This window comes from Antennarius striatus, chromosome 8 (genome assembly GCF_040054535.1).
Source record: "Antennarius striatus isolate MH-2024 chromosome 8, ASM4005453v1, whole genome shotgun sequence".
Classification (NCBI taxonomy): domain Eukaryota; kingdom Metazoa; phylum Chordata; class Actinopteri; order Lophiiformes; family Antennariidae; genus Antennarius; species Antennarius striatus.
Genome location: NC_090783.1, coordinates 865,939 through 876,401, shown reverse-complemented (window position 1 = coordinate 876,401; position 10,463 = coordinate 865,939). Strand labels below are relative to the sequence as shown.

The following is a 10,463-nucleotide window of genomic DNA, read 5'->3' as shown; positions in this document are numbered from 1 at the left end:
TAATAATATTTATAATTTATTATTTATAATATTTAGTTCAGATAATTTAAAAGAGACAAAAACCAGCCTCAAATTTGTGTTGTTTGTTTGTTTGTGCATCACGGAGGATATTTGTGACAGTTTTCCTCAGTGGCTCCGGAGCGGATCGACAGGTTTCACAACACCTGGAGTCCAGCAGAGAGAAAACGTGTTCAGATCAGAGGGCTGGGCGAGCGAGGGCTGAGCTCCATATATAGAGATACAGGAGAGAGAGAGGGAGTGTGTGTGAGTGTGTGTGTCGGTGGACGTGGCTGCAAGCAGACCAACGGATACTAGAACCTGAAGAGAAGGAAGGAAAGAAAACAGTAAGTCACTCATTTTCCTGTTTTGTAGAGTTTAAGAACCCAAATCCAAATAAAGTTCTGGTGTCGTTTAGAAGTCCTGAATATTAAATGAACCCAGATCAGTCCGTCTCAGAGGAGGTCCGGTCCAGACCCTCATGTTTCTGGTTCTGATCCACGGCAGAGGTAACGTGATGCGTTCACTGACACCCGTGTCAAAGCGTTCCTGAAGCAGATCCAGAGAACCACGTTGGTTTTGTCGGGGGTCAAAGGTCACAGACGTTCTCTTCTGATCATTGAGTGCAGAACTTCCTCTTGAGCACATGTGTCCAACTCAAGGCCCGGGGCCCATATGTGGCCATTGCATCATTTTATGTGGCCCTCGGGAGCCTAAAATGTCAGCGTCTAAAAATAAATCAGTGAAAAGTGTGCTTTGACCAAAACTACATTTCCCACAATGCAGTAATTCAGCCCATTTTAACTTAAAGTTAACGTCCTAACTTGTGTCTGATGTTATTTTTCTTTATTGATTGATAGTTTGATCCTTGATTGATGGAGTTCTGTGGGTTTAATAACCTGAGAAATTAAAAGGATTTATGTTAGAACAGAGAAACAAACATTACAGTTTGTACTTATTCAAGTTACAAACATAACCGTTTGTAACTTGAATAAGTAATAAATTATTTAACATTAAGCAGTAGTTACATTTAGTTACATTTATTAGTTACATCTGGCCCTTTGAGGACAGACGTTATGCTGATGTAGACCTCAGTCAAAATTATTATGGTCTGTCGACGTGAAGTCCTGAGTGGACCGTCATGATGCTGTAATGACATCACCAGTTTCCTGCGGAACGGACCAATCAGGTGTTTCTGACCCGTTCATCAGGTTTCCAAGTCTTTTAGTCAAAAATCATGTGAATTTAAATTTTATTCAGTTTTTATCGTTCAAACGTTCAAAAGTTCTGTTTGTGTCAATAAAGTTTTACCTCAGAGGGTTTCCAGGAATCAGACGCTCCTGAACGCAGCACCGGGTGCAGGGGTGCTTTTGACATTTATGAAATCTTAAGCACACACACACACACACACACACACACACACACACACACACACACACACACACACACACACACACACACACACACACACACACACACACGTCTCCCAGTGTGCAAACATGTGCTTTTTAAACGCTGAGTCGTCATTTTCTAACGGGTTTGTATGGCCGCTGTGTAAGTCCATCAAATATTTGCACAATTATAGCTGGGACACGCGTGTGTGTGTGTGTGTGTGTGTGTGTGTGTGTGTGTGTGTGTGTGTGTGTGTGTGTGTGTGTGTGTGTGTGTGTGTGTGTGTGTGTGTGTGTGTGTTTGTGTGTGTGTGTGTCGGGTGTCAGCAAGTGGCTTTATTCCACACCTGACACCCGATCGCTCCAGAAGGTCAAACCCGTGCCCAACGGGTTTCGGGGGTTCTGTTGCTCCACTTCCTGCTGCTCCACTTCCTGTTGTCTGTCCTCAGGGTCATGGCTCCCAGCTTGGCGCGGGCGTACCGGCGGCGCTGGTGGATGGCCGTCACCGCCATCGTGGAGAACCTGCTGTGCTCGGCGGTTCTTCTGGGCTGGGCGTCGCTGCTCATCATGCTGAAGAACGAGGGCTTCTACTCGCACCTGTGCACCGGTAAGGCCGCCGCCCACCCCGCCCACCCCCACTATGCACCACGATGCCAACCGTGTGGCTCCGCCCCCTAGGGAACGAGACCTCCGGCGCCAACAGCACCTCCGGGTGGAGGAGCTGCGTGGAGCAGGAGGAGATGCTCAACCTGGGCTTCACCATCGGCTCCTTCCTCCTGAGCGCCGCCACGCTGCCCCTCGGCATCCTGATGGACCGCTTCGGGCCACGCCCCCTCCGGCTCCTGGGCAGGTATCACTGACGCGGCGTTTTATCAACGCCGTTTTTATCCCGAAAGTTTTCTTCTGACGTCTGACCAACGTTTTTCCAGCTCGTGTTTCGCCGCTTCCTGCGCCATGATCGCCACGGCGGCGTACAACCCTGAAGGTGAGAGGTCACGCCGGGGTCACACCTTATGTGGGCGTGGCTTCCTGAGCCGTCTGTAAACTCCGTCGTTCTGTCCTCATCAGTTTTGTCCGTCCTCATTTTCCTCGCCGTCTCCTTCAACGGGTTCGGAGGAATCTGCCTGACCTTCACCTCGCTGACGGTACCAACACACACACACTCACACACACACAGTCACACACACACACACACACACACACACACACACACACACACACACACACACACACACACACACACACACACACACACTTCCTGTCCTACCTACTGATTGTTGTTTCCAGCGAAACTCAGAACCTGCTGACCCCCATTCACCTTGTAACCATGGAAACAGGAAGTCTCACTTCCTATTGGCCCGCCTCCCGTACTTTATTTCCTGCTCTTATCAACATTTTAAATTCAAAGGGACTTTTGTTTTGGAGGGGCTGGGGGCCGCGGTCACACCGACCTCGTCCTCGTTCTGACTCCTCTGTTGTCCGCTGCATCATGTGACCAAAACAATGACATCACCGTGACGGCCAGAGGGGTGGTCTAGTCTCTACATGCCCCGCCCACACCTGTCAGGTGGGGGGGGCGGGGCTTGTAGCAGGAGTGTACTGTCTGTCCTTCTGGAGTGGAAACCCATTTGACCCCCCCCCCCCCTGTGTATTTTGGAAATCAGCACATGCCGTTCCTGCTGCAGCCTCTCAGCCAATCAGAGCCCTGGGTCGGAGACACACCCCTCCCCCCCTCCGCCCCCCTCCCTCCCCCTGGCTCCCTCAATTCTCCCACTTCCTGTCCTTGACACGGCCATGGTGCAGTGTGTGTGTGTGTGTGTGTGTGTGTGTGTGTGTGTGTGTGTGTTTGTGTGTGTTTGTGTGTTTGTGTGTGTGTGTGTGTGTGTGTGTGTGTTTGTGTGTGTGTGTGTGTGTGTGTGTGTGTGTTTGTGTGTGTGTGTGTGTGTGTTTGTGTGTTTGTGTGTGTGTGTGTGTGTGTGTGTGTGTATGTGCGTGTTTGTGCGTGTTTGTGTTTAATCTTCCCACACTCGAGTTATAATATTATGGGATGTACTCATGCAGCAAGTGATGGACGTGCGCCGTGACGACTAGATGACAGCTGTTGTCACATGGTTCAGGTATCATCAGCTGATTGGTCACCCCCCCAAAACACACACACACACACACACACACACACACACACACACACACACACACACACACACACACACTGTAGACCAGCTACTGGTCTTGCCCAGTCCTGGGGGGTCATGTAGCTGCTGCTATGTCTGGAGTCCTCAAATAGACACTCTATTTACCCCCCCACCCCACCCCAGTGGAGACCATCAGATAGAGCTATCCCATCATGCATCACTTCAGTAGATGGTTCCTGTGGATTGGGTGACCTGACTTTTCGGTTAATGTTTACTTTAATATTAACTCCGGATTCTTTAACCTGCAGTAAATCATTCATTAGCTGAGCTCAAACAAAACCGACTTCGTTTGATAAACCTGCTAAATTAATCCTAATCCTGATCTGAATTCTAATCCAGATGTAAAGAACAAAACACATTCAGTCACTGCAAAAAACTCTACAGCGGGCCGTCATTACATATTATTTATTGATTATTTCTTTATTATTACTGAAGGACGGCCAGTGGAAAGAGGGGGGGGGTGTGGTGGTGGGGGGGCATGGAAACGATGGGGGCTGATAAGAACGGAACAAAACACTGGATCAAATCTACGACATGGAAACTTGTCTGATGACAGCGGGGGTGGGGGGGTGGGGAGGCATTTAGCATCTGTTTCTTTTAGATTCCATGGTTACAAGCGGGCTGTGATTATTTGGGGGGGGGGTCAACCCCCTCCTGGTTTTTCCATCTCAACCTCTGCTGAATGAATTTCCTCCTGGGGGGTGTAAAGGCTAAGCCCAGCTGATGTCACTTCCTGTTCATCAAACTAGAAAACATTCAGAGTTCCACCAAAAGACCACAGGAAGTGACATCAGAGCAAACTGTTCACTGAGTCTGAGACCTGCTGACTCATGTTAACATGACACGTGAAATCCGAGTCTGTGGGTTGTCGATATTGGGATTTTACACATCTTTAGCAATAGCATTAGCATCAGGCTAAATAATTTGGCCATGTTGGCGTGATCAGCCCTCATCCATGGTCCTGAGGCCCAATCAGGACATCGTCAGCATCTTCATCATCTTCATCATCTTCATTATCTTCATCATCTTCATCATCTTCATCTTGACCAGCACAGAAAATTAAACTTTTCTCGTCTTTTACTTAAAGTTTGTTAAACATTAACGTTGAACGGTTCAGGTTTATTAAACCAACGATTTGTTTTCAGATCCCCTCAGATCAGATCTGATCCGCGTCCACATCAGGTTCTGGTTTGGGTTCTGAATCAGGTTCACACCCGACACTGAGTAGGAGGTGTGTGTGTGTGTGTGTGTGTGTGTGTGTGTGTGTCAAAGGTTCAGAATAGAAAGGAGTCGTCATCTGAAACATCTGATAGGAGCTGAAACGGATCATGAAGGCCGGCATCGAGAACGCCATCCTTGTGCTACTGGGGGGCGGGGGGGGGGGGGGGCGGAGCCAGCCGGGTCTAAAGTTAGGGAGACACACCCACACGGACCATCTGTGTGTGCAGAGAGCGTTCACACACACACACACACACACACACACACACACACACACGCATGCACGCCTGGCACTCAGACTTTAATGACAGTTATAAAAAGCAGCGGCGCCCCCTGCTGGCGCCAGAGCAGCCAATCAGAGGGCAGCTTCAGGTCAGGTCTGTGATGTTTCAGGAAGTGCTTCTCTAATATTAATACATGTGTATTACATCTCCACACACGTCAACGACATCACAAAGTCGACTTTTTCTTTGGCGTGTATGGCTCACGTTGTTGTACTTGTGGTCTCCACGGAAACGAGTTCCCAAGCTCCATCAGACTAAACACACATTTGAACTGTTTTAAGTCACGACTTTGAATATTTTCCTTTAAATCTTGTTCATTTTTGTTTTATTTGATGTTTTCTCTGTCTGCTTCTCAGCTGCCCAACATGTTTGGAAACGTCCGATCAACCATCCTGTCCCTGATGATCGGCTCGTACGCGTCATCCGCCGTCACCTTCCCCGGTGTCAAGGTGGATGAACACACACACACACACACACACACACACACAGATGGTGTCTGTATGCTATACAGACACCAGCTATATGGTGTCCGTCTCCTCCTCCTCCAGCTCATCTATGATGTGGGCGTGTCCTTCCGGGTCATCATGTGGGCGTGGTCAGGGTTGGCCTGTCTGGTTTTCCTGAACTGCTTCCTGAACTGGCCGGCTGAGTCCTTCCCGGCGCCGGAGGACAGCAGATACACGTCAGTTGACACGCGTGTCCTTCATCATGGTTACAAACATAATTATGTTTATGATGGTGTATCTTCCCACCACTAGGGGGCAGTAGAACATTTTAAATGAGGACCTAGTGGGGAATGAAGAGACTTTATCGTAAATTAAAAGTCTTTCTTTCTTTCTGCAGTAAAAAGGTGAAGATGAGTGGCGTGGTGACGGAGGACCATGTGACCGGGGACCGCTACGTCACCCATGTGACCCTCCTGGAGGACACCATGGGGCCCAAGCAGCCGGAGCCGGTGCCGACCCGCCCCCAGAGCGCCCCGCGGGGTCAGAGCAGCTCGGTGCCGCTCTGTCACTCCATGTGCTCTCCCATCTTCCTGTGGAGTCTCATCACCATGGCGATGACCCAACTGAGGCTGATCTTCTTCATGGGCGCCATGAACAAGATGCTGGAGTTCCTGGTGACCCACGGCAACCCGAGCCGTAAGAAATGTTTGTTTGTTTGTTTGTTTGTTTGTTTGTTTGTCGTTGCTGTCAACAGTCGCGTCCACTGAACCCACCTGACCTGCTGATGCTTCTGTTTCAGCCTCTGAAGAAATGAAGCAGGAAGTGAAAGAAAACGGTGAGACTCTCAGGGTTAAAGTGGACTAAAGTCTTGGGACGGTTCTGTTGGTTGTTCACCTGCAGCGTAGACCAGGTCTTTACATGGACCAGGTCTTTATATGGACCAGGTCTTTACATGGACCAGGTCTTTATATGGACCAGGTCTTTATATGGACCAGGTTTTTACATGGACCAGGTCTTTACATGGACCAGGTCTTTATATGGACCAGGTCTTAATTTATAGGGAACACCTGTCCCTTCAGAATAAAAGCATTGCAGCTGTCAAGTGATGGAAACCCAAGGCTTTTCATGTGAAATATTACCAATACTGTACAACAAGTAATACTTTATACTTATTTGAGTAATAAGTTGTTGTTTTTTTTAGAAATGTGTTTTATAATCTAGATTAGATGTGATTTTGTCCTTCAATAACCATTTCTTTTAATTCCATCTATGGTGTTTTCAGCCATTTATCATATTTCTGTTCTCTGTTAATATTCTTAATTTCATTGGTATTTTTCTACATTTTGAAATTAATTTATTATATTATGTTATTCTATATTATATTATAACTTTATTTATTTATTTAATTATTATTATTTATTGAATTTAATTTTATCATTTCATTTTATTTCTTAAAATGTATTTCTTAAAAATAGTTTAAATTTAATATTTAAATATATTGTATCTAATATTTAAATGTAATATTTAGAAATAAATAAAATATAATATTTAAATGTAAAATTTAAAATTATTTCTTAAAAATATCATAAAACTTTTTCTTTAAAAAATTTAGATTTTATTTTATCTTATTTTGGGTTTTTTTTGTTTTTTCATTGCTCTCCAGTGAGCTTCTACTCGTCCATCTTCGGTACGATGCAGCTCTTGTGTTTGCTGACCTGCCCTCTGATTGGCTACATCATGGACTGGAGGATGAAGGAGTGTGAAGAGGAGAACGCCAACACACAAACAGAGAACAGGTACGAGGGTGTCGCTTCGGCATCCTATCATATAAAAGATGAAGAACATCTTGTCTTCCTCCCTGACCTTCTGTCCTCCCCCCTTCAGTCCATCAGACCCCCCAAAGAGAGACAGAACAGTCCAGAAACTGACCAACGCCATGAGGGCGTTCACCTTCACCAACATCCTACTGGTGCTGTTCGGGGTCATATCATTGGTTGACAACCTGCCCATACAGGTGAGACGCACACACACGGACACACACACACACGGACACACACACCTCCATTCCAATGCTGTGTGCACCCACACACACACACACACACACACACACACACACCTGCTTTCCGTCTGTCTGGTAGATGGTGTCCTTCGTCCTTCACACCATCGTCAGAGGCTTCATCCACTCCTGCTGCGGGGGCCTCTACGCCGCCGTGTGAGTACGACACCCCTTTACAACGACACACCTTTACAACGACACACCTGTACCCCCGGCTCAACCTGCCACGCCCCCCCTCCAGGTACCCGGCCAACCACTTTGGCACGCTGACGGGCATGCAGTCGATGATCAGCGCCGCCTTCGCGCTGCTACAGCAGCCGCTGTTCATCCTGATGGTGGGGCACCTCAGGGGGGACCCCTACTGGGTGAGGACACCCCGCCCCCCCACTGACACCAGGTTGGGATTCGAACCTGCGCTGACTCGTCTCTCCTCCCCCCACAGATCAACGTGGGCCTCCTCGCCTTCTCCGCGACTGGCTTCCTGTTGCCGGGTTACCTGTTCTATCACCGTAGAAACCTCATCCGGGCCAGGGCGGCGCGCGACAAAGCCAACGTACCCCTCAGCCAATTGGATGGCGAGACCGCCAAGGAAGCAGCCAATGGGAGCACGCCCAACGGGTACAGCGCTTAACCCCGAGGATGGATGCTAAACGGTCCGGTTATCAGGATACAGGAAATGACATCATCAAAAAATGAACAAACCACAAAGAATACAGCCAGTAAGACCATAACAGTTTTAAATATTCTTCTTTTAAAATGTATTGACTTTATCTTTAGAACATCCAAGTTATTTTTGGATATCTTGACCGGACAAATTATCTAGCTGCATGAACAGATCATAATCCCCAAATGTAAGATTTATTTCTGGTATCTTATCCACTTTATTTTTGCGGTGCATCGATTTTAGGGAAAATGATCGGAAGAAAATGTTCAGGATGAAAGTGTTCAGGACGCTCGTTGTACTGTTTTAGCATGCTAACTAGCATGTTCATGACCTCTTAGTGAACTTTGTCACGTGACAGTTTGAAGGCGTGGTTCAGTGGTTAGATATCTCCCAACATTAAGGCGTGGGATCCGGAACCCTGCTCCTTCCTGTGTGGTGCTCTTGGACCAGTGAATTGCATGCTGGGAAATGCTCCAGTCTCCAAAAAGTTTGACCAAAAGCAGCAAATGATGAAGAAGCATAAACAGTCAAGGACCATACCAGTGTTTGAATGTGGGTTACTGCACAGTAGTCGTGTCCAGAAGAGGATAACGACTCATGTGAAGAAAAATGTCATCTAGAGTTTCATTTTAAAATTACAGATATTTCATTAATATTTAATTAATTAATTAATTAATTAAAATTAATTTAATTAATTTACAAATTTAATTAATTAATTTAAACTTAATTAATCTAAATTAATTTTAATTAATTAATTAAAATTACAGACATTACAGATAATTAATCCTAAATAGAGGAAATTATGTTTTCAGCTCTATTTATGGCTTTGGTAGCCTGAAGTCTGTGAACAACTTTTCAAGGTATCTTCCATGATTATAGGATTATAGGATGGCTTCTATAATCGTACTATAGTCATATGAGAACGTTTGTTCTGGCTGCGATCCTGCGGCGCCTGTGCAGGCACAGGAAAACAGATCAGCTCCCGACTCCGAGGTTCATTCTCGAGACAAACGTTCAAATATCGAGGGTTCGTAAATCAAGTTGTGTTTTTCTTGTTTCAGTTGAAGATGTTTTTGTTGAAAATGTTTCAGCCGCTGCCTCTGAACGTTTAACCACTAATTATGTGTGAAACACAGGAGCTTATGTTTCATTACTGCAGTGGTCCCCAACTCCTAGATCGTGGACTTGCCTTGTGACCGAGGCAAGCATCGTCACGCTTGTGGAGATGCTTGCCTCGGTCACATGACTACCTTCTTAAAGGGGCCGCTCCGGCCGCTAACACAGAATACATTACCGCTAAACTGAAACTCCCAAGCTAGCAGAACCAGCAGGAAACATACGTTGGTGTGACGTTATGAGAACGCTGCTAATAAAGTTGTTACAAACTGGATTCACCTTTATTATTACATTGAGAATAAAACAGTTTTAATGCTGGTCGTATCATTTTATTTAGTTGTATTTATCCGCCACGCCTTAAAGGATGTTCCGTGAAAATATCGTCTGACGTTAAAAGCGGACCGTGGCGCTAAATAAAGTTTGGGGACCCCTGGATTAATCAAGTCCTAATCTATTGGCGACAAATGTTTGACCTGATCGATCGACAGATGCACTTTAAACGACCGGCAGTCAATGCAAAGCAGCGACCGACATCGTGAAGTCAGTCAGGTGGATTCACCTGGTACAAAGATACGCAGACCCCGCCCTGACCCCACCCATTGATTATCACTATTATACAATAGGTTACACAGGACATAAGTTACCTGAGCTAACAGGAAATGGACTTCTTCAGTGTATATTTATTGTCTTTCCATTGGATGGCAACTCAACGTCCAGGTGTTGCTTTTATTCTCTCATCTGTTGTTGTGTTGTTTCACGTCGACTGTTTATTGTAAATAACTTTATTCAAAAAGAAGAAGATATATATTGCGTTACTTGTATTTTCTGACTGGATTTGCAATGTTGCTCTGAAGTTTAACAAATTAAAGAACGTTATATAAAATGATGTTCATGTGTCATCTTTTAAATTATTTGCATTTCCATCATAAGACAGATATCACACGTCTGGGTGTTCTGTTCTGATCCGTCTGTTATCAGCCGAGATCTTGTCAAAATGTGAAAATAAATAAATAGATATGACATGATGTGGTTTTATAAAGCTGCATATTCTGCCAATAATCTGCTAAATATTAAGACTTAATAACTTTAGCTTCCAGCT

General features: G+C 45.8%; 1 protein-coding gene across 2 annotated transcripts; it reads left to right on the top strand.

The window, feature by feature from the left end:
• Positions 1 to 228: 228 nt before the first annotated feature.
• On the top strand, positions 229 to 10,242 carry slc43a1b (solute carrier family 43 member 1b). Of its 2 annotated transcripts, XM_068322539.1 has the most exons (14): positions 229 to 344; positions 1,838 to 1,995; positions 2,067 to 2,238; positions 2,318 to 2,373; positions 2,457 to 2,533; positions 5,439 to 5,531; positions 5,631 to 5,764; positions 5,926 to 6,224; positions 6,328 to 6,363; positions 7,192 to 7,324; positions 7,413 to 7,542; positions 7,667 to 7,740; positions 7,826 to 7,949; positions 8,027 to 10,242. In XM_068322539.1, the coding sequence occupies exons 2-14, from the start codon at positions 1,842 to 1,844 to the stop codon at positions 8,213 to 8,215; spliced, it is 1,671 nt and encodes a 556-aa protein (XP_068178640.1). In that variant the 5' UTR covers positions 229 to 344; positions 1,838 to 1,841; the 3' UTR covers positions 8,216 to 10,242. The 2 variants fall into 2 exon arrangements, with proteins under 2 accessions (XP_068178640.1, XP_068178639.1); XM_068322538.1 differs by having other exon boundaries at positions 7,413 to 7,740.
• Positions 10,243 to 10,463: the final 221 nt, after the last annotated feature.

What these genes read in the sequence shown, in the direction of transcription:
- slc43a1b (XM_068322538.1), top strand. Translation starts at nt 1,842, where the DNA reads ATGGCTCCCAGCTTGGCGCGGGCGTACCGGCGGCGCTGGTGGATGGCC. An exon ending in GGGGGCCTCTACGCCGCCGT is followed by an intron (nt 7,741 to 7,825) that starts GTGAGTACGACA and finishes CCCCCCCTCCAG; the next exon opens with GTACCCGGCCAACCACTTTG. An exon ending in TCAGGGGGGACCCCTACTGG is followed by an intron (nt 7,950 to 8,026) that starts GTGAGGACACCC and finishes CTCCCCCCACAG; the next exon opens with ATCAACGTGGGCCTCCTCGC.